The sequence below is a fragment of the Cnephaeus nilssonii genome, assembly GCF_951640355.1.
Source record: "Cnephaeus nilssonii genome assembly, chromosome: 7".
Lineage (NCBI taxonomy): Eukaryota > Metazoa > Chordata > Mammalia > Chiroptera > Vespertilionidae > Cnephaeus > Cnephaeus nilssonii.
In genome coordinates, this window is record NC_137078.1 from 76,477,382 (window position 1) to 76,504,759 (window position 27,378).

The window sequence follows — 27,378 nt, forward strand, 5'->3', positions numbered from 1 at the left end:
GTTCAAAATACTCAATGAAAGTGGAGACTCAAAAACATAAATTATAATAATTTTCATGTATAATATACTCACTGTACCACAGATCTGTAGGCTTTATATGCTTTACCTCATTTGTTGGCTTATTGTGAAGATCAACACAGAGTTAACACTAGTTTTTATATTAGAGAACTTAGCTGAGAATAAGAATATAACTTCCTGTAAGTTAAAAGAGAGGGTGTGTCATTTTTGAGCAATGGAACCAAAAAAGGATAGGCTAAGAAAGTAGATCAAGGAGACATCAGAATAGTAATAGTATCATTGGTCTCATTACACCACCATGGTTCTAGACTGGAACACATATACATTTAGCGAAACAAGAGCAAAGATGTAGATGTACTCTAACCCAGTATTGTCCAATACAGTAGCCACTAGATTCATGTAGTAATTTTTTTTCCAATTAGCAATAATCGCGTCTCAGATAAACCTCATTGGCTACCATACTGCCACTGCACAAAACTTCATGTGGTGATTTAAATAAAAAATTTAGTGCCTGTTCACTCCCGCCACATTTCAATGCTCATTAGCTATATGCGGCTTATTGGACAGCATTATAAAAAATATTTCCATAACGGCAGAAAGTTCTATTCAACAGCATTCCTCTAGCAGAAAACCCTTGAATGTATTCAAAACAGCAGTAAACACACAACTAATGTTTGGTGAGTGAATGAATGATAAAAGACAGATAGGCTTCATTAGGCCTTAAAGAACTAGCCACAGGAAAATAAGCTAATTATAATAACTAATGCTTACTAGGCACTTAACACATGCCAGGTACTATATGTGCTAATTCAATGAATGCTTGATAACAACTGTATGAGGTATTTACTGTCATAACCCTCATTTTACAGATAGAAAAACCAAGAATCCAAGAGGTTGAGTAATTTTTCCCAAATCCAGGATTTGAATCCAGGCAGTTTGATCTAGAATCTAAAGCCTTCATTTCTTTTTTAACTTTTTTTTATTTTTTATTTCCTACCCAAGGATATATATTTTTTTGAGGGGGAGTGGGAGGGTAAGGGAGAGGGAAAGGGAAAGGGATGGGACCCACAACCTGGGCATATGCCCTAACAAGGAATTGAACCCAAGACCCTTTGGGTGCACGGAATGATCCTCAAACCGAGCCACACCAGCTAGGGCTAGAGGCTTTATTTCTAATCATTATACTATACTACTTCCATTGTCCGTGATGATCATGATGACCAAAGGACCGGTCACCATGAGGTACATTGAGCACCTCCTGGTCCCTGCCCCCTGGCCCGTAAGCAGGGCAGGGCAGGACTGGGGACTGGCGAGTGGGCTGACCTCCTGGTCCCTGCCCCCGGTTCGCAGGCTCCGATGGATCAGCGATGGTGAACAGGGGGAATTGGGGGGGTGGCAGGAGGACCAGGCTGGCTGTCAGGCTATTGGGATCACCAGCTCATCCCCGGCTGCTCAGGGGCTCAGGCCTGCGGGAAAGTAGGTGCCGGCAACTTCACCTCAGAATGCACATGCACTGGGCCAGCCACTGATGGAACGTGCTGCCCACTCGAGGCACTCACACAGGGCCAGGTAGGTTGCGGGTATGCCCTGCAGCTTCCGTCAGCACCTCAAGCCCCAGTGACAGCGGCGGCGCCACCCACGTGAGCGGCCCTGAGCCAGTAGCACGTTTCATCAGCGACTGGCCCAGCACACATGCATGGAGGTGAAGTCAACGGCGCCTGCTTTCCCACAGGCATGAGCCCCCAAGCAGCCGGGGATGAGCTGGTGATCCCAACGGCCTGACAGCCTGATGGCGGAGGCGGTATTTGGCCTGGGGACTGGCGAACGGGCAGAAGATGGCCCTGATCGCAGGAGGCTAGGCCCTAGGGACCCTACCCACACAATTTTGTGTGCTGAGCCTCTAGTTTATATATATATACTAAGAGGCCCGGTGCACGAGATTTGTGCACTGGTGGGGAGGGGGCGGGGGTCCCCTCAGCCCAGCCTGTGCCCTCTCACAGTCCGGGAGCCCTCAGGGAATGTCTGACTGACGGCTTAGGCCCTCTCCCTGCGGGGAGCAGGCCTAAGCCAGCAGTCAGATATCCTTAGCACTGCCGTGGAGGCAGAAGAGGCTCCTGCCACCGCTGCTGCGTTCGACAGCTGTGGGAGAGCACTGACCACCAGGGGGCAGCTCCTGCATTGAGTGTCTGACCCCTGGTGGTCAGTGCACATCATAGCTACTGATTGTTCTGCCATTTGGTCAATTTGTATATTACCCTTTTATTATATAGGATATATAGTTGTTTGTTAATCCAACCCGAGGATATTTTTTCTATTGATTTTTAGAGAGAGTGAAAGGAGGGGTTTGGGGGAGAGAGAGGGAGGGAGGGAGGGAGGGAGAGAGAGAGAGAGAGAGAGAGAGAGAGAGAGAGAGAGAGAGAGAGAGAGAGAGAGAAACACTGATGTGAGAAAGACACATTGATTGGTTGCCTCCCACTAGCCACCCCGACCAGGCCGAGGATTGAACCTACAACCCAGGTACATGCCCCCAAACCCTCAACCCTTCGTTGGGCAGGCCAAAGCTCTAACCACTGAGCAACACTGGCCAGGGCATAACAATTATATTTTTAAGTTTTGCTGTGATGTATAATAGTAGCAAAAACCATAAAAATATTATTTTTAAGCAAGATGAAAAGTATGGTCAGTTTAAAAATTCCTAAGCGGAACATCAAATCTCACTTTCAAATATTGAAGAGGCCCCCTAATTGATCTCTTGGCCATTTGTCTCCTCAACCCTAAACAACCATTTTGAGTTTGCCATCAGTCACCCTCTGTCATGCTAGTCCTCATTCTGACTCTAATACACAGAGCATAAAATATAATCTTGGCTTTATGCAAAATACTTCTGAATAATTTGACCTAATTCTACCTTTGCACCTTTATCTACCAATACTATCCTACCAAATCCTCAATTCTTCTAAGAGAAGCATAATAAGAGTCCAGGCCTCAGAGTCAGAGCCCTTAGCCAACACATAATTGCTTGGTATGCAGATTATTTTGAGCTAAAGACAATTTAGACCCTGCAGGCTCAGGAGAAACTTCTGCCCCTGACATCTTTAATTAACTAGAATTTTAATTAGGGGCCTTGCTCATAATAAGAGATTATCAGAGATAACTCTTTTTTATCTATCTATATGGCAGGACAAACTACTAATTACTGAATATCTGTTCTTCTTATGCCCCTGCAATGAATTTCCTTTTTTTAATTTTTTTATATATATTTTATTGATTTTTTTTACAGAGAAGAAGGGAGAGGGATAGAGAGTTAGAAACATCGATCAGAAACATCAATCAGCTGCCTCCTGCACACCCCCTCCTGGGGATGTGCCCGCAACCAAGGTACATGCCCTTGACCGGAATCCAACCTGAGACCCTTGAGTCCGCAGGCCGACACTCTATCCACTGAGCCAAACCAGTTAGGGCTGCAATGAATTTCTGAAGCCCCAACTGGTGCTTATCTCATCCTTAACTCAAAATGTCATATATATATCATTTTCCTTGTCTGTCTTTAAACCTCTCATGTATGTGAGGACCTTTGACTCTCTCATGTATGTGGAGTTCCCATGAGTATGTATGTAATTAAATTTAATTATTTTCTCTTGTTAATCTCTCATGTAGATTTAATTATTAAACCAGCCAAAAAAATCTGGGAAGGTAAAGAAAAGTTTCTCTTTTTTAAAAATATATATTTTTATTTATTTCAGAGAGGGGGGAGAGAGAAACATAAATGAGAGAAAATAGAATCATTGATCAACTCCTTCCTGTATGCCCCACACTGGGGACCGAGCCTCCTGCAACCCCAGCATGTGGCCTGATCAGGAATCAAACCTTGACCTGGTTCATAGGTCAACGCTTAACCACTGAGGCACTCTGGCAGAGCAAGAAAAGTTTCTTCCTCCCCCATAGTATATATATATCTTTACTAGCAGCCTGTTTGCACGAAGATTCGTGCAATAGACCTTCATTCACCTGGCTGCCTGCACCAGTTTTCTGCCGGCACCGGGGACCCAGGCCTTGACTGTGGCCACCGCCTTCTGCCTTCTTTCAGGGTCAGGGCTTGGCCCCGGGCAGCGGCCTTGGGCTCTGCTGCACCCCAGCGTCCCTGCTAAGGATCGTAGGAGCCGACCCCCGGTGGTTGCCTGCTATCGGTGCAGGCTCCCCGCTGGTGCCCGAGGCCAGGAAAGCCTCCGCCTGAGGCTTTCCCGGCCTTGGGCTCTGCCGCACCCCAACATCCCTGCAACGGTTTGTTGGTGGGCGTGGCTGGTGGGCGTGGCTTGTGGGTATAGCGAAGGTACGGTCAATTTGCATATTACTGTATTATTAGGTAGGGTTGATTTCAGAAAAGAAGGGAGAGGGAGAGGGAGAGAGAGAAACATCAATGATGAGAGAGAATCATTGATCGGCGGGATCGAGCCTGCAACCCAGGCATGCGCCCTTGACTGGAATCGAACCCATGACTCCTTAGTCTGCAGGCTAATACTCTACCCACTGAGCAAAACTGGCTAGTTTGGAAATATACTCACCTCACTAAAAAAAGTCAAGATAATCAGAGTAAGGAAGATTCAGATAGTGGTTATCAGAAAGTGATAATTATATAACCCTATTATAAAAAAATTTCTCCTTTAAAAAGGTAAACTATGTCACTTTAAGTGAATGCTAAAAGTTAAGGGTATACAGTCTGGGGCATAAATTAATTTTTATTTTCATTCACTGATTTAATTACAATTCCTCATAAAGCAATTAAGAAAATTAAATAACTGTATAAAGACTAAAATCGCCGAAACCGGTTTGGCTCAGTGGATAGAGCGTCAGCCTGCGGACAGAGGGGTCCCAGGTTCGATGCCGGTCAAGGGCATGTACATTGGTTGCGGGCACATCCCCAGTGGGGGGCGTGCAGGAGGCAGCTGATCGATGTTTCTCTCTCATCGATGTTTCTAGCTCTCTAGCTCTCTCCCTTCCTCTCTGTAAAAAATCAATAAAATATATTTAAAAAAAAAAAAAAAGACTAAAATCTTTTTTTCTGTGATGTCCTAGTTGGTTTGGCTCAGTGGATAGAGCGTCAACCTGCGGACTAAAGGGCCCTGGGATCGATTCCGGTCAAGGGCACGTGCCTGGGTTGCAGGCTTGATCCCCAGTAGGAGGCGTGCAGGAGATAGCCAATCAATGATTCTCTCCCATCACTGATGTTTCTCTCTCTCTCCCTCTCCCTTACTCTCTGAAATCAATAAAAATATATTTTAAAATAATTATAATAAAAAAACAAAATCACTTTTTCTTTGATAAATTACTAATTCAGCAGTAAGAAACAACTGTTCTAATGAGCTGCTACTAAGAGTAAAGCAATTTGAGAGACAGATGAAGTTGCTTTAGTAAATGCAGTTAACTACCAGAAAAATTAAGTCTCAATAGGTAGAAAAAGACCTACACAACAGCTAAACCCCAGCAAGACAGACTCAGCAAGAAATCTTGAATCCTTTTTTTTAGCTGTTAATGCTATTCTAACAAGCTTCCAATAATGTTTTAACCTTTTACTGACCCCTAGGAAGGAAAAAAAAAAAAAAGCCATTACCTAAGGATGTTGGGGTGGGAGAGTCTATTCATAAGCTGGATTTCCTTCAGCATGTTTGCCCGGTTACTACTCAGTGTGTTCATCTTAAGAGCCATCACCTGACCAGAAGCTCGGTGGCGCACCTGGAAAATAAAATAGAACAAGAAAGAGGCTCAAGGACAGCAGAAATATATGAGGTCAAAATCTCCACATGTAGAACATGCCAATGTGTTTTAGTGCCAGTTTAGATAAAATAGACTTCGTAGGGGATGTTTTTCTGTAAAATCTATGATTACATTAGGGTCTCATGTCCATTGATGAAGATGAATTTATTCCATCCAAGACCAAAATTGTTCCACAGAAATTCCTTGAAATGACAATAGCCCAGAAGTTTAGCATATCAATTACTATAGGACAGACATCACAGCTTATGGTAGAATTCAAAGGAACGATGTGGCCAGACAGAAGAAGGGGGAGGAAGAAGGAAAACACTAAGAACCATAAGAACCCTAATCAGAAAAACTTAGAACACTGGCTGTCTCTCCTCTCTTCTAGATCACTTAGGAAGATTTGGAACTCAACTCTCTTCCTAGTGCATCAATGATTCTGTTGTCATGTACCTCGTGATTGATAAAAGAGAACTAGCTTTCCTTTTCAGATCCTGCATGGATAAGTTAAATGAGACATTCATATACAAAGAACACACTGACAGTATTTTTCCAACTCTATTTACAGAAGACATCTGTGTTTTGATAAGAGCTCTCCATTCTGAAAGTCACTCTTCTTTTCCCCCCCATCATCTGAAAACTAACACTGAGTTTTTAACAAAATGTCTGCTTTTAAGAAAGTCTGATATTAAAACAATGTGTGAAATTCAGGGATAAACAACCTGTGTTTCAAACTAATCAGAAAGAACCCTACTTCCTTAAACAAGTGGACAAGATGATGAACATGTTCATAACTCATTGTATTTTGTCTTTCATCTGCATCAAATATTCTTCTCCTTTCTTCTAGCTCCTCAAATTTTATTTATCTTTCAAGCTATACGCAAATATCCCATCCTTACTGAAGCCTTCCTTTACTCTCTCTGGAAATTATTTATACTACCTCAGGACAACATTCATAACACCAGTATTCCATTCATCATACAGTTCTGTCTATAAATTTACATATCTCCTCACTAGGCTATAAAGCATCTTGAGACTGGGAAGTATATTATATTCATTCTTGTCTTACAGTGCCTAGAAGGCCTGTCACATCATAAAGGCATAGTGAAAACAACAGCAACAACAGTTAAATTGTACTTCTAATATAATTTCTAAGGGCCAATAAATCATTTATTTATCCATTTATTTATTTTGGGTGGGTGGTGGGGCAAAGAGTGCTTTTCTTTCTTTTTCTTTTTTGGTGGTAGGGGGGAGAATGGAAACAGAAAAGTAGTATATGTTTTGGTCAATTTTTTCTCAATTTTATCATCTAGAAAATGACAAGCAATAAGCTATATGGCTAATCAGATAAGAAAGAGAATAAAGAATCAAATATAGGCTCTGGCCAGGTGGCTCAGTTGGTTGGAGCATCGTCCATTTTATACACCAAAAAGGTTGCAGGTTCGATCCCAGGTCAGGGCATGTATGGGAGGCAACTGATTGATGTTTCTCTTTCTTTCTCTCTGTCTCTCTCACCTCCCCTTCCTCTCTCTCTAAATTTAATGAAAACATATTCTTGGATATAGCACAGAGGTATCTATATAGATGTTGAAGAAATGAGCACTTAAGAAAAAACTTCATGGGGCTTCAGTGAAATCTCAAAGGATTCATAGATTTGGATAATTTTTTTTTTTTTTAAGAATAGAATAGAGTGCCTGACTGGTGTGCTCAGTGGTTGAGCATCCATCTATGAACCAGGAGGTCATGGTTCGATCCCAGCCAGGGCACATGCCTGGGTTTCAGGCTCCATCCCCATATACATATGGCTACGTGACCAACTGTCCATCTGACCGACCGTCCGACCAACCGACCAGCCAGTACATATGACGTACATCAGCAATTTAAAAATAAATGTTGAACCCTCGCTAGTTTGGCTCAGTGGATAGAGCATCCACCTGCAGACTGAAGGGTCCCAAGTTTGATTCCCAGTCAAGGGCACATGCCTGGGTTGCGGGTTCGATCCCCAGTAGGGGGCATGCAGGAGTCAGCCTACCAATGATTTTCATCATTGATGTTACTATTTCTCTCCCTCTCCCTTCCTCTCTGAAATCAATAAAAAAATTTTTTTTAAATAAAAATAAACATTGACTTGAGCATGTGCAATACATATAAAGCTCTCACTGGCACCAATCGCACACGTGTGTTTCAAGCTGTCATTGTCAATCATGAATTTGGTTGTTTTTGTTGACATTCTGAAGCTGAAAGAAAGCGATGTTGTCAACAGAATATGTCTGAAGACCAATTATTGGCACAACATACCATCTGAGTGATGATTCCATCGATTCAACAGGTGATGCCTGATGCCAAAAAGGAAAATTTTCCCATCAAATTTCTTAATAGTATTACTCCTTCAGGAATGCCTTGTCATAAATTAAAATTGAAAGTAGGTGCAATCATCATGCTACTGAGAAATCTTAGTAGTGAATGGGGTCTTTGTAATGGTACTGGATTTATTATCAAAAGATTGAGACCTAACATAATCAAAGCTGAAGTATTAACAGGATCTGGGGAAGGAGAGGGTGTTCTGATTCCAAGAATTGATTTGTCCCCGTCAGACACTGGCCTCCCATTTAAATTAATTCGAAGACAATTTCCCGTGATGCCAGCATTTGTGATGACTATTAATAAATCACAGGGACAAACTCTAGACAGACTAGGAATATTCCTACCTGAACCCGTTTTGAAACATGGTCAGTTATATGTTGCTTTCTCTCGAGTTCGAAGAGCGTGTGATGTTAAAGTTAAAGTTGTAAATACTTCATCACAAGGGAAATTAGTGAAGCACTCTGAAAGTGTTTTTACTCTTAATGTGGTATACAGGGAGATATTAGAATAAGTCTAATCAATTTATCAGTCAATGTTTTTATCAATGTTATTTTTATATCATGTTTTTATTGTTTTGATATCATGTTTTTATTGTTTTTATATCATGCTTTGTTGTTCTTATATCATGTTATTGTTTATTAATCAACTTATATATTATTTTCATATACATTTTACTAATTTTCTTTCATCTCTGACACTTCTATTATAGAGAAAGGATGAATAATAATATTAAAATATTTCTTCTAATTAATTTCCTTTCAATATGAATGAATCCGTGCACCAGGCCACTAGTGTGTGCATGCATGTGTGTGTGTGTATATATATATATATATATATATATATATATATATATATTTTTTTTTTTTTTTTTTTTTTTTTTTTTTTTTTTTAGAGAGAGCAGAATAGCCCTAGCCGGTTTGGCTCAGTGGACAGAGCTCCAGCCTGCCGACCAAAGGGTCCCAGGTTCAATTCTGGTCAAGGGCACGTGCCTCGGTTGCAGGCTCCTCCCCGGCCCGGAACCTGGTTGGGGCTCATGAAGGAGGCAACCAATCAATGTGTTTCTTTCACATCAATATTTCTGTCTTTCCCTCTCTCTTCCACTCTCTCTAAAAAATCAATGGAAAAATATCGTTGGGTGAGGATTTTTTTAAAATGTTTAAAAAAAAGGATGCCCCACACTGGGGATCCAGCCTGCAACCCAGGCATATGCCTTGACCAGGAATCAAACCCTGACCTCCTGGTTCATAGGTCGACATTCAACCACTGAGCCATGCTGGCCAGGCTCTTTAAATATCTTTTTAAATACTAGTAAAGGTAAGACCTCAAAAAATTAAAGATAGAATAGCCATATTATCCAACAATTTTACTTCTGGTGTATACACAAAAGAATTAAAAGCAGGGTCCCAAAAATATTTATACACCTATGTTCATAGCAGCATTATTCACAACAGTCAAAAGGTAGAAGCAACCTAAATTTCCATCAACAGATGAATGGATAAACAAAATATGGTATATATATACATGGAATATTATTCAGACTTGAAAAAGGAAAGAAATTCTACAATATGGATGAACTTTGGCAATATGCTAAGTGAAATAAGCCAGTTACAAAAGACAAATATTGTATATTCCACTTATATGAGGTACTAGGATAGTCAAATTCATATAGTCAGAATGTAGAATGGTTGTTGCCGAGGGCTGTGGGGAAGGGAGGAATTTGCAGTTGTTTAATGGGTAAAGAGTTTCAACCTTGCAAGAAGAGTTCTGGAGATTGGTGGCACAATAATGTAAACTGAATTGTAAACTTAAAAACAATTAAGATAGGCCCGGCCGGCGTGGTTCAGTGTTTGAGCATCGACCTGTAAACCAGGAGGTCATGGTTCAATTCCCAGTCAGGGCACATGCCCAGGTTGTGAGCTCGATCCCCAGTGGGGGGTCTGCAGGAGAGAGCCGATCAATGATTCTCTCTCCTCATTGATGTTTCTACCTCTCTCTCCCTTTCCCTCTCTCTGAAATCAATAAAAATATATTTTAAAAAATAGTTAAGATGTTAAATTTTATGTTGTGTGAATTTTACCATAAATATGAAGGGTTGGAGGAGAAGGAAGGCAGGGGAGGAGAGGGGTGTTCCACCGACTGGGAGTTCGACCACACGCAATGACATGCGCTAACCACCAGGGGGTGGCACAGAATGAAGGAAGACCCCAGCCGGCAGCCCGGGGAAGGAAGGCCCCGATCAGCCCTGATTGCTGGCCAGGCCTAGGAACCCTACCCATGCATGAATTTCGCGCACTGGGCCTCTAGTTAATAATAAAGTTAAGCATTAAATGAATGGTTTAGGACTTGCAGTCAAGAAATCACAGAGTATACATAAGTATACAGTAAGCTGGTATAGCAATATTAATATTAGGCAAACAGTTTAAAACAGTTTTCACCTGAGGCTGTACCATCTCACTTTGAAGATGTTTTGGAAGTTTTCAGGTGAAATGTTTTTTTTAATATATTTTTTTATTGATTTCAGAGAGGAAGGAAGAGGGGGAGAGAGAGAGAAACATTAATGTGAGAGAGAATCATCAATTGGCTGCCTTCTGCATGCCCCCTACTGGGGATTGAGCCCGCAACCCAGGCATGTGCTCTTGACCAGAATCGAACCAGTGACCCTTCCGTCTGTAGGTCGATGCTCTATCACTGAGCCAAACCAGCTAGGGCTCGGTGAAATGTTTTGAGTATAACAATGATTGGGGGCAAGGAGAGAAAATCATTAATCGGCTGCCTCCCACACGCCCCACACTAGGGATCGAGCCCACAACCTAGGCATGTGCCCTGCCTGGGAATTGAACCTCTTGGTTCATAGGTCAACACTCAACCACAGAACCACACCAGCCATGCCATTTATAGTTTTTATATTCATGGTGATTTAGCTTTTGTTTCAAAATAACAAATATAAGTAAAGATTTTATTTTTGCTCTACCCACAAAGTTATCAGTGTGCTGCTTCTGCCAACTTTTTCCCTATTGAAACAATAATATATTCAAGACTAAGTGAACATTTTACAAAGAGGCACTGACAAAGTTGGCAAAGATATATCATGCCTCCTTGTTTCCTCTCCTTCATCAATCTGTAATTTGTCTTGGCATGCTATCCCTGTTTCAACTGAGTTTACTTCCCTTCTTTCCTTATAACATACTAGTGGCCCAGTGCATGAAATTCGTGCACATTAAAAGAGAGTTAATTAGAGGAAACATTTTAACATTGCTATTTGCCCTTTCTCTATAATAGAAGTGTCAGAGATGAAAGAAAATTAGTAAAATGTGTATGAAAATCTCCCTCCTGTCAGAGTCTGGGGAGCGCTGCGGGTCCTAGAGTCAAGTCCCCACCCACCACCCGCACATGCTTTGAAAATGCAGGAGACCCAGACCCAACCGGCCCCACCCCCATTGGGTGAGACCCAGACCCGGCCGGCCCCACCACCGTCAAGCCCCTCCAGGAGGAGGGAGGGGGGCGCAGCCTGAGGTCCCCCAGCCCAGCACTGGGGTAGGGAGGACACAGCCTCAGGTCCCCTGTCAAGCCCCACCGGGCAGGGGGCATAGCCTGAGGTCTCCCAGCCCGGCACCAGGGCAGGGGGGGGGCGCGGACTGAGGTCTCCCGGCTGGGCGCCGGGGCAGGGAGGCACGGCCTGAGGTCCCTTGCCCCAGCCAGGCACCAAACAGCTTCAGGTCCCTGCTATTCAAGTCATGACATTACAGTGTCCTGGCTAATTTGCATATTCCTCTATTATATAGATAGATAAGTAAGTCTGGTCAGTTATTACACTTTTATTCTAATACCAGAGGCCCAGTGCATGAATTCATGTATGGGGGGGGTGTCCCCTCAGCCCAGCCTGCATCCTCTCCAATCCAGGACCCCTCAGGAGATGTCCAACTGCTGGTTTAAGCATGATCTCATCCCAGCCTGCACCCTCTCCAATCCAGGACCCCTCAGGATATGTCCGACTGCCTGTTTAGGCCCGATCCAGGATCGGGCCTAAACAGGCAGTCGGACATCCCTCTCACAATCCTGGACCACTGGCTCGTAATCACTCACCTGCCTACCTGCCTGCCTGCCTGCCTGTTCGCCCCTAACTGCCTGCCTCCTGATGGCCTGATCACCCCTCACTGCCTCTGTGTGCCAGCCTGATTGCCCCTAACTGCCCCCCCTGCCAGCCTGGTCACCCCTAACTCCCCCCCCTACACTGGCCTGGTGGCCTCTTACTGCCCCCCCTGCCAGCCTGGTTGCCCCTAACTGCCCCCCTGCCAGTTTGATCACACCTCACGATGCCCCTGCTGGCCTGGTCATCCCATGCAGCCTGCTTGTTCAGTCGTTTGGTTGTCTCTCACTAACCCTCCTGCTGGCCTGGTCATAGGCAGCCATCTTGTGAGGGTGTGATGGTCAATTTGCATATTACCTCTTTATTATATAGGATCCACCGCTATCTCTAATATTTAATTTTTCTTCTTGCATGGAGTGGCTTCTGATTGTCTCTTCTTAAATCTAAAACTAGTATCTGACTACTTCATTATTTCTTCTAGAATGGTCAGGCCCCAAAATTTGCATACTAAAATCTTTATTTTTACTAATTTAATTTTCTTTTACTTTTATCATAGAGTTAGGGTATCATGGTGATGTTTTATACTTACCAGCAATAGTAACCTTAATTACCTATTAATTTCATTCCAGAGTAGTTAAGAGTTATGTTTTTAAAAAAATTGTCATTGCTTTTCATGAAGATGGCACCAAAAGCAACAGAAGTCCCTGACCCTCCAAAGCAGAAGCCAAAGCAAAGGCTTTCAAGATCAAGAAAGCAGGGCTAAAAGGAGTCCACAGCCACAACAAAAAAGATATGCATATCATCCACCTTCCCACAGCCCAAGACACAGCAGCTCTGAAAGCAGCCCAAATACTCTTTGAAGAGCGTCCACAGGTGAAACAAGCTGGAACACTATGACTCCTAACTACTGAGTCAGCCATGAAGAAGATAGAAAACAACAACACATTTGTTCTGTTCATTTGTGGATGTTAAGGCCAACAAGCACAAGATCAAACAAGCTGTGACAAAGCACTAAGAAAATGATGTTGCCAAGGTCAAAACCTGATCAGGCCTGAGGGAGAAAAGAAGGAACATATTCAACTGACTTGTGACTATGACGATTTAAATGTTATCAACAAAGCTGGGGTCACCTAAACAGAGTCCAGCTGGCTAATTCTAATATAAAGATGTTTTCACCATAAAAAATTGTTATAATATAGATAACATTTATAGCACTAGCTACATACTAGGTTCTGCTGTGTAACTGTTTTATTTATATTAACTCACTGAATCCTCAAAATAATTCTATGAGGTAGGTATTATTAACATCCCCTATTTTACAGCTTAAATCACCCTGCTCAGGGAGATAGATAGCAGAAATCCAATTAATGCCATTTGCCAACCACACCCAAGGACAGATTAAGTTTAGGGAATAAATCTCATTTTGGCACATCAGCATAAAGCTGATGAATATTCTATTCAGTTCTTCCCCTAAAATTTTCCCTAACCCCTCCTTCACACCCTTAAAAAACCCTCAAAATTAAAGTCCCATCTAAGGGACCTCACAAGACTTGCAAGCTGGGAGCAATGGGCAGCAGCAGGTCATCCCGGGCTAACCCCCTAAACCTGTCCCTGAGGCCCCATTTTTTCTGTTGTTTTTTTTTAAAGAACAGTTTATTCATTTTAGAGAAAGAGGAAGGGAAAGAGAGGGAGGGAGGAAGAGACACAGAGAGAGAACATCGATGTGAGAGTGAAACACAGATTGGATGCCTCCTGTACACCTCAAACCAGTGACCCTTCAGTGCATGGGATGATGCCCAACCATCTGAGCCACACATGCCAGGGCTTCTCGGACTTCTTAGCTAGTCTCCCTCCTGTTGCTTTTTCTATCCTAGGCCCTTCCTTGTTTCACTGTCCCCAGATTTAATAGCTGTCCTCTAAAAATCACTTGGACCCATAATGTGAAATCTTTCCTGCATGAATTCAAGAATCCACACACTACCAGCCGGTGCTAGGCGCAGGGCCAGGTCTCCTGTCCAGTAACAGTAATATACAAAATAAAAACTGACAAAAAAAAAAAAAGGAAAATGACAAATCCACAATCTTCATGGCATATTTTAACCTACTTCTTCGACAGTAAGAGCTCAAACAGACAAGAAATGAGTATGGATATAACATACATACAGACTCCTTCCTCAGGTTATGTCAGACTCAACGTACGTCGTTTTGTGGTTACATCCCATCTCCCATTTATTTATGAAAAAAAAATTTCCATCATTTCGACGTATGTACATATGTGCTTTATGTTTTTTATTATTTTTTTACCACAAGTAAAGGTCAGAAATTGTTATCTTGCTTTTCATTTTTTTTACTGTTTCACTTCATTACTGCTGTGTATGTGCTCCATGTGAGTGATGTAGGTGCTTACGTAGGTGAGTTCCAACTTACGGCGAAAATCGCGTTACATCGTCGCACTATAGAAACAGATCTCCGACTAACCTGAGGACCTACTGTATTAATAAATTTGACATACTTTATCTAATCCTGTTCCAACAAGACAGGTGTGTGGTTTGTTTTTTTTTTCAAGTATACATAAAACATTTACCAACATGCATATAAATGAATACTCCAAAAATTTCAAAGAATTAATGTGGCTCAAAAACCACATTCCTAGACTACTATAAAATAAAATTAGAAATCAACAATAAAAACATAATTAAAAACAATAATAATGGACAATACTAATTATTTACCCAACATCTTAGATGACTATGTTCTCAGTTGAAATATTTAATCTGGCAATCTTCCTTGCAGCTGGGTTGGGCCAGGTGGCAGAGCCCTAGTAAGTAGATTAACCCTTTGCACTCGCTTGCTTTTTTCTTGATTCCTTTATTCTAATGCTAACCGTGTCAAGTCACACTCGACATCTGAGTGCAAAAGGTTAAGCATTGCTAGGTGGGGATTCTGAGAATGCTACTGTTTTCCTAGTGAAACTATCCTTTATCCTTCTCCCTTGTTATAGACTGGAGCAAAGAAGTGTGGTGCTTGAGAAACCAAGATGGCGGCATAGGTAAACACCTGAACTTGCTGCGATGCACAACCCTTCAAAACTACAACTAAAAAACAAAACAGACATCATCCAGAACCACAGGAAGGCTGGCTGAGTGGAAATTCTACAACTAGAAGGAAAGAGAAAAGCACACTGAGACTCAGAGGAGCTGCGGAAGTAAAGTGCAGAGGTACGGAGGCACGCATGCGCAGAAAGGGCTGGTAACTAAGTACGCAACTGGCTTTTTCAATCCGCAGGGAGACACAAGCTCATGACTGCTCTGAACTCCAGTTCCGGCTGAGACTCTGGGGACCCAGACTCATATGGGGAGAAAATGGACAGTCTGGCATCGGGCGGAACTCAAGGGTGGCTTTCTCTCAGAGGTGCTTGCAGCGATTACTGAGGGACACTGAGACCCAGGGGCCTCTTAGGGCAGGGCTGACGGGAAGCCATTGCTGTTTGCTCCGCCCTGAGACCGCGCCCCACCCCAGCTGTGCACAGAGGCTTTTGCATATGAATGGCCTGGTCCTTTGAAATCTAAACTTATATAACAAACTGCAGCTGAGTCAGAGAGACCCAGAACATCCAAAGAAGGCCCAAGGCCCCACAGCAGCTTGCATTGCTTCACAGCTGGGTCCCCTCAGGGCACCTCCAAAACCCAAAGAAAGAAGAGGAATCTGCAGAGCTATCCATACCTCCTTCTGGGTGTCCTCAGGCAGAGGCTAAATTAGCACCTCCTTGGAGATCCAAGAGCCAGTGTACCCAGTGGTCAGAGTAGGACCATCCAGATTACAACTCCTCAGATCCATAAGGGACACACTCAGGGGGCAGACTCAGTGAGCACCAAAGCCCCACTGAAGCAAGTCTTGCCTCATAAGGGAGTCTCCAGCACAGAAGTTCTCCCATCATAGACATAGCTGATCCTCACAGCCAGCTGGCCTGGAGTCAATTCCTCCCAGTGATACCAACAACAATCAAGGCTTAACTACAACAAGACTGTGCACACAGCCCACAAAGGGGTGCACCAAGAGTGTCCACCTCAGGTAACTGGGGAGGCTGAGCAACTGGGCCCTATAGGACACCTAGCACACAAAGCCACTCTATCAATTCAGGGAAGCAGCCAAAATGCGGAGACAAAGAAACAGGTCACAAATGAAAGAAATGGAGGAAACAGAGTTCACAACCATGGTTATAATATTTTTCAAGAATTTTCTAGAAACCGCCGATAAATTTAGTGAGACCCTCGAGGATATGAAAAAGGACCAACTAGAAATTAAGCATACACTGACTGAAATAAAAAATAATATACAGAGATCCAATAGCAGACTAGAGGATTGCAAGAATCAAGTCAAAGATTTGAAATACAAAGAAGCAAAAACACCCAACCGGAAAAGAATAAAGAATTCAAAAATATGAAGATAGTGTAAGGAGCCTCTGGTTCAACTTCAAGCGTACCAACATCCAAATTATGGGGGTGCCAGAAGAAGAGAGAGAGCAAGATATTGAAAACCTGTTTGAAGAAATAATGACCAAAAACTTCCCCCACCTGGTGAAAGAAATAGACTTACAAGTCCAGGAAGCACACAGAACCCCAAACAAAAGGAATCCAAAGACCACACCAAGACACATCATAATTAAAATGCCAAGAGCAAAAGACAAAGAGAGAATCTTAAAAGCAGCAAGAGAAAAACAGTTAGTTACCTACATAGTTTCTCAACAGAAACTATGCAGGCCAGATGGGAGTGGCAAGAAATATTCAAAGTGATGAATAGCAAGAACCTACAACCAAGATTACTCTACCCAGCAAAGCTATCATTCAGAATTGAAGGTCAGATAAAGAGCTTCACAGATAAGGAAAAGCTAAGGGAGTTCATCACTACCAAACCAGTATTATATGAAATGCTGGTATTCTTTAAGAAGAGGAAGAAGAAGAAAAAGGTAAAGATAAAAATTATGAACAACAAATACATATCTATCAACAAGTGAATCTAAAAATCAAGTGAATAAAGAAATCTGGTGAACAGAATAAACTGGTGAATATAATAGAATCAGGAGCATAGAAAGGGAGTGGACTGACAATCCTTGGGGGGAAAGAGGTGTGGGGGTGTGGGAAGAGACTGGACAAAAATCATACACCTATGGATGGGGACAGTGGAGCGGGGGGTAAGGGCATGGGGTGGGGTGGGAACCGGGTGGAGGGGAGCTATGGGCGGGGGGGGGGGGGGAGGAGGAACAACTGTAATAATCTGAACAATAAAGATTTATTAAAAAGAAAAGATGTGTGGTGCTTGCATCGAAAACAGCTATCATGTAACCAAAAGAACAAAAGTTACACACTACATATAAGAAGCTAGAAGACTGCATTGTTGATGACATCCTCAAGCAGAAGCACAGCATATGAATTTATCAAAATTTCTTGTGAAAAATTAATCTCTTATTTTAATAAGCCACTGTCTTCAGGTTTCTGTAACATACTGCCCAAGGCAATCCTGACTGATTTGCAAAATATTAAAACATAAATGAGCTAGAGTTCAACTAAAAATGCTGGAAAACAAGAAAATGTAATAAAGATAAAAACAAAAATTAATGGAATAGAAAACAAGAGAGGTTCAACAAACCAAAAGATGATTTGGAGGAGGGGGAAAAAACCTAATAAAATGAAGAAACAAAGCTCCAGTGACTCTGAATCAAGAAAAAATTGTTTAATTTTCTGGTCCCTGCCTACCATTCTAGTCTTCACAGGCTTGCCTTTCCTTTACCTGTACTCACTAGACTTGAAACAAACCCAATTTCTCACCATTCCTAGAATATTCCATGCTCACATTCCTCTTTGCCTCCACACATGCTTTTCCTCCTGCTTGAAATGCCTTCCCTGCTTGTTCACCAGACAAGCTCTCCTCTCCTTCAGGAAAACTCACTTCTTCTATGACCCCTTCAAATAGGGTTTGTGGACAAAGAAGGGGTCACATATTAAACCTGAGAAGCTCAGGGGAGGCCTGCATAGCAGCCTTACAAACTTAAGAGACTATAAGCACATAGGATGGTCTGAAACTAAAACTTTTAAACTAAAAGTGAATCATGGTGGGTAGTCATGTCCTAAACTGGTATCTCCCTTGACAAAAGGTCAGTGTTTACCTTAACTGAGCTGGTGTATAGTCTTTTTGCATCTAAAATAGCATACTTTTGGAATGTCAAGTTAACTTCCCTCTTTCCACACCCTTCCAGGCACAACCACCAGGACATAGACCACAAATCCTCTTTTTCTTTTTAATCTATTTTTATTGATTTCAGAGAGTAAGGGAGAGGGAGAGAGAGAGAAACATCAATGATGAGAGAGAATCATTGATTGGCTGCTTCCTGCACACCCCCTACTGGGGATCGAGCCTGCAACCCAGGCATGTGCCCTTGACCGGAATCAAACCCTGGACCCTTCAGTCCACAGGCCAATGCTCTATCCACTGAGCCAAACCAGGTAGGCAGATCACAAATCCTCTTATTGTTATTATCATGTTACTGACTGTTAACTATCCCATACCCACAGGTGTAAAGGACGTGTGTGTCTATTCCTTTTTTACTTTGTGTCCAATCTCAGAAATTTCCTTGCTTGCTTTCTTCTCCCTCCCTAATCTATCACCAATGAATTTCATGTAACCCCTTTATGATTATAATGTATATAATATGCCCTAGCCGGTTTGGCTCAGTGGCTAGAGCATCGGCCTGCAAACTAAAAAGGTCCCAGGTTCGATTCTGGTCAAGGGCACATGCCCGAGTTGTGGGCTCAATCCTCAGTGGGGGGACTTGCAGGAGGCAGCTGATCCATGATTCTCTCTCATCATGGATGTTTCTCTCTCTCTCTCCTTCTTCCTTCCTCTCTGAAATTTTATATATATATATATATATATATATATATATATATATATATATATATATATATATATATATATGTAATAATGTATATAATAAGGTGCAAACCTGCCATTTTCTGGAGCATTTTTTCAATCCATTTGGTACTGTTGTAATTAACTAGTTATGAATAACTAGAAACGAGTAAAGGGAAGGCCAAATAGACACATGCCCAGTAAAGTATGGATGAAATAGGGAAGGTACTTGTCAGTCAGTCACACCTGGGAATAGGTCATTGGACAAAATAGGTGTGTCCACTGCAAGAATGAGAAGATTTGAGATACATAAGCTCCTAAACAAAAGAGTTCCCTCTCTCTTGCACACTGGAATCCTGACTCCCCAGCAGTTGCCCACACGTCCCATGCCATGTGAACTCCACACACAATGGACTAATGGACTGCAACTAGTCTAATGTTGTACCGGACACAACTCCACCATGTAATGGAAACTTTGGACGCTGGCTTTGTTATTGGTTCTGCTGAATCCCCAGCTGCACATCTTCCAGAACTGGATGTAATTCCACGCAAAAAAAGATCACTTATCCTTCCACACAAGTCTTAAAAAAATCTTTTTTTCAAGGTATCATAAGAATCTGATCCCTAACACCTAGTGGGGAAAGGGATCAATCCCCCACTTCCACAATAATACATTAAGATTTTGCTTCCCAGCAACTGTCATGAGTTTGGCTCAAATAAACTCATAAAAATTCTTAGAGGTTTGAATGTTTCTTACGTTGACAGGTTTGTACTAGTTCCCAGTATTCTATTCTTTAGCACTTTATGCATACTTTCACACATTTAGTAGCTATGTATTAAGCAATTTTAGGCTCTTGCTAAAGGCTCAACTTTAGAAATGCTGTGTTTTAAATACATTTCCTATCTTCTGCTCTAAGCAAAAAGCTCTTTTAGGGTAGGATTTTATTTATTTCTCTTTCCCTAGCATTTAGCTCAACGACCTACACCTAATGAGAATTCACTAAATAACTATCAGTTGAGTAATTAAATAAATGAATAAGATAGCAAGTAGTCCCAATGTTTATTATATCCTATCTAATAATAGACAAATATGCAAATTGACCATGCCTCCGACACACCCACAAGCCACGCCCACCATCCAATCAGAGCGAGTATGCAAATTAACCCAAACCAAGATGGCTACAGCCACAGAGAGCAAGGTTTCCTAGGTAACAGAGGAAGCCAAGCTTTCCGCCTGCCCTTGCCAGGCCTAAGCCTCCACTCAAGCTACAAAGTGTCAATTATAGAAGGTAAACAAATTCAAACAAATGGCGGCAGAATGGAGCTTGAGAGAGCAGGCCAGGGTTGCCGCCGGCAACAGGGGAAGCAAAGCTTTCTGCACACCCTGGCCAGGCCCACCCACTCAAGGCTACAAAGTTTCAATTATAACCCCAATACAAATGGCTGCCGGCCTCGCCTCGGAGGGAGCCCCAGGCTTGGCTCCGCTCCAGGCTACAAAGTTTTAATTGTAGAAGGAAAATAAATTCCAGATACCAGGGCCTCTGCTTGAGTTGCCAGGGGGCGTGACCGGCCTGCAAACCACCACAGGCCCCTTGCTCAGGCCGCCCCACACCCCAAGGGAACCCCCACCTGATCCGGGAGGCCCTTCAGGGCAAACCAGCTGGCCCCCACCCCTGTACCAGGCCTCTATCCTATCTAATAAAAGAGTAATATGCAGATTGATCATCACTGCAACACACAATATAGCTGCCCCCATGTGGTCAAAGATCCTGCCCCCATGTGGACACAAGATGGCCACCACAGATGGCCAGCAGGAGAGGGCAGTTGGGAGGCACCCAGCCTGCAAGGGAGGGCAGTTGAGAGGGACCAGGCCTGCAAAGGAGGGCAGTTGGAGGTGATCAGCCCTGCAAAGGAGGGCAGTTGGAGGTGATCAGCCCTGCAGGAGAGGGCAGTTAGGAGTGACCAGGCCGGCAGAGGAGGGAAGTTGGGGGCAAACAGGCTGGCAGCGGAGTGGTTAGGGGGTGATCAGGCTGGCAGGCAGAAGCGGTTAGGGGCAATCAGGAAGGCAGGCAGGCAAGCAGTTGGGAGTCAGCAGTCCTGGATTGTGAGAGGGATGTCCGACTGCCCGTTTAGGCCCGATCCCACCAGGATCGGGCCTAAACGGGCAGTCGGACATCCCTCCAGGAGTCCCAGATTGGAGAGGGTACAGGCTGGGCTGAGGGACAACCCCCCTCCATGCACGAATTTCGTGCACCGGGCCTCTAGTACTGGAATAAAAGCAGAAAGCTATGAGATCACAAAGGGGAAGCAACCAACCCTGTTACTCTCCTCACTGCAAAATAATACACTCTAGAATCAGCTTTTTGTAATATCTTTCACATGTATCATATTTACAGAAATACTTCTACATACTGAGTGGATCCAAGTTGTCCATACAACTTGTGTGCTTCCAGTTATTTTTTTTCCAGCTGGATTATCAACTCAAGTAAAGGATCTTGGGAGATATTTCTGCATAGCAATATTCACACAGTAAAATTTGCTACCTGATAAATTATCCCTTGATGTCACCTAGTGCTGAGCTCAGCCCACAGAGAATCTGCAAAATATTTTACCAATTAGCAGCCCAACTTTCCACATCAGCTCTAGAGGAAATATTAAATGTCCTGAACATGGCCAAAAGCTACAATCATACACTGTTGTGTGTGAACCTTAAGTATACATATAACACAAAGAGTCTCCTTTAAAACACATTTCACCCCAAAACACTGAACCTTCCATGAGGGTTCTCTTTCTCTGAAACCACCTGTAACTCCAAGAGTTTGCAAAACCAGATAAATGCACAAGAAAACCAATAGGAAATTTAGCAACCAAGTGTTTTGACAGACAATAAGGATATGCAACAAAGACCATTTCCAAGATGCAGAGTTCTAAGCATTGGACTGCTATCATCCTCTTTCTGCCAGGATTTTCAATGCTAAACTCCTTGAAAAGGGGGGTGGGAAGTGAGGAAGGAAGCTCTTTTTCCTCTTTATTCTTTCTTTGTAAATCTCTAATATGGTATCAGCCCCTTGGAATTTGTGTTTGGTAGATGTGGCAGCTTCTCTGATCGTTAGGAACCTATCTCTGACTGCTGCTTGTCTCTCTTTTTCTTCTTCTCTACACTCTCCCCAAATAAAGGTGCTTCTCAAGGCTCAATCCCTGCTGCCTTAGTCTTCTCTGTTCATGCTCTTTCTGACATTGAAAACAATTCCCTGATGGTTAAAAATATGCTCAGTTCCTACATAGCACTGCTTTCATGCCAGAGTAATTTTGTACAATTAAGGGTTTTCTCTATATTTATTTTTCCTTAATGCCATTCTTGATTTTGAAGGTTACCTCTATTCTCTGACTACCTGGGATAGTTTAATTCTGAAATGGTTGATTTGATGTGAGAAGAAAGACTAGCAGACAGACACACATACACCACCCATCTTGTCATGGATGTTTTGGAGTTGGGGGTGGTTCAGATCACTCCCAGAATTCACTATTTTGTTTCCCAAATGGCCTTGGTATAAACTGACTTCTAGTCAGAGCAACAACTGAAAACTGGTATGTCAGAAATGCCTAATAGGCTTTCTCCTAACCCTCATCCTCAAATAAAATATGTACTACCTCACATCATCCTCACTGCCAGTTCTTAAGTCATCGTACAAAAGCTTCCTTATACACCTCAAGACATAAAACTTAACTCTTTTCTGACACAGTAGTTATTTTAAAAGTGTAGGCATTAATTACATCTTGTGAGAACAGGACCACCTGGTGTTGATGAAAACACTTCTTATAGTAAGGTCTCAAAGAAGCATATAGAGATTGACAAACACAACCATCAAGTAAAAACAATTTGAGAAAAATCTATGAGTTATCTGTAGAATCAGGCTGCAACATGATCACATTTAAAAGAGAAAAGATTCACTCTCTTGCAAATGTCACAAGTTATAGTTTGATAGGCTAAAAAATTATAGTCAGTTGGGACACAGATCACTGTAGTAACACTAGCATTTTGAGACCCAGGATCTTACTTCTCAAAGCAGACAAGGCTACCAAAGAACACAAAGCCTTTACCTTCCCAAGCACAAAAATAAAATATCCCAGGATAAAATAACATTCATACTGAAATGTGCCCCTTACTTTCTTATACCACAACTGTTAATAATGTTACAGATTTAGAGTTTGCATGACAAACTCCATGGCACTAAATAATAAATGTATAACCATGAATGCAAATAAATCAATTTTTCAGGACCAAGCAGATGGCAGATATCTGGCTCTTTGTTTTATAAGTTTACTGTTTTCTTATAGCTTGGCATTTCCAAACATAGTGCTGTCAATTTAGGAAAATATTTCAGGGGGAAAAAGTAGGAACTTAAGTCTCTATCTTATATAACTAGTTATATACTTACCACACAAACTGAATCAGGTTAAACTCTATAAAAGTATTTTTGGAATATATAGGCAGTCCCCAAAAATATATACACACTTTAAATAATTATTAATTCCAATGGGTTAAATCTGAAATATAAGAAACATCAATTGAACCCTAGCCAGTTTGGCTCAGTGGATAGAGCATCAGCCTGCGGACTGAATGGTCCTGGGTTCGATTCTGGTCAAGGGCATGTGCATCGGTTGCAAGCTCAATCACCGGCCCTGGTCGGGGCTCATTTGGGAGGCAACCCATCAACTTGTCTCTCTCACATCAATGTTTCTCTCTCTCTGTCTCTCCCTCTCCCTTCCACTCTTTCTAAAAATCAATGGGAAAATATCCTAGGATGAAGATTAACAAATAAAAAATAAAAAATGTCCCTGATACTGCCAAGTATAATAAATCACTGGTTTAAAAAAATGAAATATTTTGCCCAGCCAGCATGGCTTAGTGGCTGAGCATCAACCATGACCAGGAGGTCATGGCTCGATTCCTGGTCAGGGCATATGCCTGGGTTGCAGGCTCGATCCCCATTGTGGGGCATGCAGGAGGCAGCCTATCAATGAGTCTCTCTCATCGTTGATGTTTCTATCTCTCCCTCTCCCTTCCTCTCTGAAATCAATATAAAATATATTTAAATTAAAAAAATAGCCCTAACCGGTTTGGTTCAGTGGATAGAGCGTCGTCCTGCCAGACTCAAGGGTCCCAGGTTCGATTCCGGTCAAGGGCATGTACCTCGGTTGCAGGCAAATCCCCAGTAGGGCGTGTGCCAGAGGCAGCTGATAGATGTTTCTCTCTCATTGATGTTTCTAACTCTCTCTCCCTCTCCCTTTCTCTCTGTAAAAAATCAATAAAATATATTAAAATAAATAAATAAAATAAAAAGCATGTTTAAAACTTCAAATCATTTCACTCTTCTCCATCCTCATTTCCACCACACTTGCTTCCACCACAAATCACATTGCCAAACTGAATCTATTCTTACCCTCTCCAATTCATTTGATAACTGTAGTCAGAGTAATCTTTTTATGATACTGCATAATGGAGTATATTAAATCCTTGTTTAAAAGCAAATCTCTTAAGATAAATTCCAAAATCCTCATCCTTGAGGACCTCTGCAGATGATGATGTCCTGAACAATAAATCTCTCCTTACCTCTGCAATATCATGTCATCTCTTACCAATCTCCCCTTAACCCTCTCTGCTCTAGCCATTACAGACTTCTTTCAGATCCTCTACTGCACCTCAGGCTTCACTCATGAAAGGCCTGTGAATAGACTGTTCCTTCCCCCTTGGAATGCTCCTCTCCAATCTACTCCTTCACTTAGCTAGTTCCTATTCACCCTTCAGTTCTCAACTTAAACTTCACTTTCTCAAGAAGATCATCTTCCCTCTCCAAATTAGATTACGGCCTTTTCATACTTCCACTGCAACCTGTATGAGCCAACAGACTTTAGGTTGCCCTCCATGATCCCTGCTTCCTGGTGTCATTGTGTGGTCTTCTCCCCTTAAGCCTGGCAGGATTTGTGACTTACTTCTAATCAATACAGTACGGCAAAGGTAACTTTAATCTAAATTTAAAGCATCAAAAAGAATTACCTTCAACTTAAATATAATGATGTTATACAAGATTATAACCCATCCTGCTAGGAAACTCGCTTGCTGGCTTTGAAGAATCAAGCTGCCATATGGAAAGGGACACATGGCAAGAACTGAAGGCCGGCTCCAGCAAGAACCTGAAGCCTGCCCAGTCAATGTGGCTTAGTGGTTGAGCATTGACCTATGAACCAGGAGGTCACGGTTTGATTCCCAGTCAGGGCATATGGCCAGGTTTCAGGCTCGATCGCCAGAAGGGGGCATGCAGGAGGCAGCCAATCAATAATTCTCTCTCATCAATGTTTCTATCTCTCCTTTCCTCTCCCTCTCTCTCTAAAATCAATAAAAATATATTTTAAAAAAAACAAAACTCGATGCCCTCAATTCAGCAGGCTGCAAAAAAATGAATGCTGCCAACAACCTTTTGAGCTTAGTAGCAGATCCTTCCCCAGTTGAGCCTGGATAAGATGGCAATCTCAGATGATACCTACTGCAGCTTTGTGAAACCTGAAGCAGAGAGCCCAGGTAAGTAATACCTGGACTCTTGAACCACAGAAACAGATATAATAAACATGTGTTCTTTTAAACCACTGCATTTGTGTTAATACTGTTATGCAGCAATAGGTAACTAATATACTATGCTTCCCTTGTGTTACATTACCCTTTTGATTACTTAATATAAATATTTATCATTAGACTAGAGGCCGGGTGCACGAAATTCATGCACTCGGGGGTGGGGGGGTTTCCCTCAGCCCAGCCTGCGCCCTCTCGCAGTCTGGGAACCCTCAGGGGGATGTCTGACTGATGGCTTAGGCCCACTCCTCGCGGCAGTTGGACATCCTTAGCACTGCCATGGAGGTGGGAGAGGCTCCCACCACCGCCGCTGCACTCGCCAGCCATGAGCCCTGGCTGAGTGGTGCTCCCCCTGTGGGAGCGCAATGACCACCCGGGGGCAGCTCCTGCGTTGAACATCTGCCCCCTGGTGGTCAGTGCGCATCATAGCAACCGGTCATTCTGCGGTTTGATTTGCATATTAGACTTTTATATATAGGACTAGAGGCACAGTGCTCGAACTTTGTGCACGGGGGGGGGGGGGGGGGTCCCTCAGTCCAGCCTGCACCCTCTCCAATCTGGGATCCATCGAGGGATGTCGGGCCTAAACGGGCAGTCGGACATCCCTCTCACAGTCCAGGACTGCTGGCTCCCAACCGCTCGCCTGTCTGATTGCCCATAACCGCTGCTGCCTGCCAGCCTGATCACCCTCTAACCACTCCCCTGCCAGCCTGATTGAGGCCTAACTGCTCCCCTGCCAGCCTGATTGCCCCTACCTGCCCTCCCCTGCAGGCCTGGTCACTCCCAACTGCCCTCCCCTGCTGGCCCAGTCAGCCCTAACTGCCCTCCCTTGCCAGCCTGGTCACCCCTAACTGCCCTCTCCTGCCAGCCTGGTCACCCCTAAGTGGCCTCCCCTGCAAGCCTGATCGCCCCTAACTGCCCTCCCTTGCCGACCATCTTGTGGCGACCATATTGTGTCCACATGGGGGCGGCCATCTTGTGTGTTGGAGTGACGGTCAATTTGCATATTACTTTTTATTATATAGGATTATAAAGTTCTCAATGGCAGGAATCACAAGTTTTAATTAATCACCACTGTATCTTAGCACTTCTGTTCTTCAAGTCAGTATATGCCATTTAAATCACTTTATGGCATTAATGAGCTAATGCTTCCTCTATTAAGAGCAAGCAGCAGTGCCTTTCATATGAGTCGCATACATTTAATCGATTCAAATGGAGCATACTGAGTGGAGAGAATGGTATGTGTCATTATATAAAGAACTTGGCATTATGATGCTATCTGGCTGAAAATCTTATTTATTTTCCAATTTAGAGAACATAGACAAATCAGGCATTGAAAATGAATGTGCATGCTTAAATGCATGACTTTATTTTCAGTGTAATGACCAAACAACCGGTCACCAGGAGGTGCATTGATGGGTCCCGCAGTGCAGCGGGTCTGGATGAGGCTGCGTGGCACAGGCTGGGGGACCTGAGGCTGCGCCCCCCTGCCCCGGCACCAGGGTCAGGGGAACTGAGGTCACATCCCCCGCCCAGGCACCAGGACATGAGGCTGCATCCCCCGTCAGGCGGGGCTTGAAGGGGTTGGGGCCGGGCGAGTCTTGGTGTCGCCCAATGGGGG

At 43.1% G+C, this 27,378-nt stretch overlaps 1 protein-coding gene across 2 annotated transcripts in view; it reads right to left on the reverse strand.

Annotated features, from left to right (window-relative positions):
* Positions 1–27,378, reverse strand: part of TESK2 (testis associated actin remodelling kinase 2) — a 129,449-nt gene that overhangs the window by 69,130 nt on the left and 32,941 nt on the right. For both annotated transcript variants that reach the window (XM_079777061.1, XM_079777060.1), the window contains exon 3: positions 5,627–5,748. In XM_079777061.1, coding sequence (XP_079633187.1) covers positions 5,627–5,748 — 122 coding nt within the window. The remainder of the gene's footprint in view (positions 1–5,626; positions 5,749–27,378) is intronic.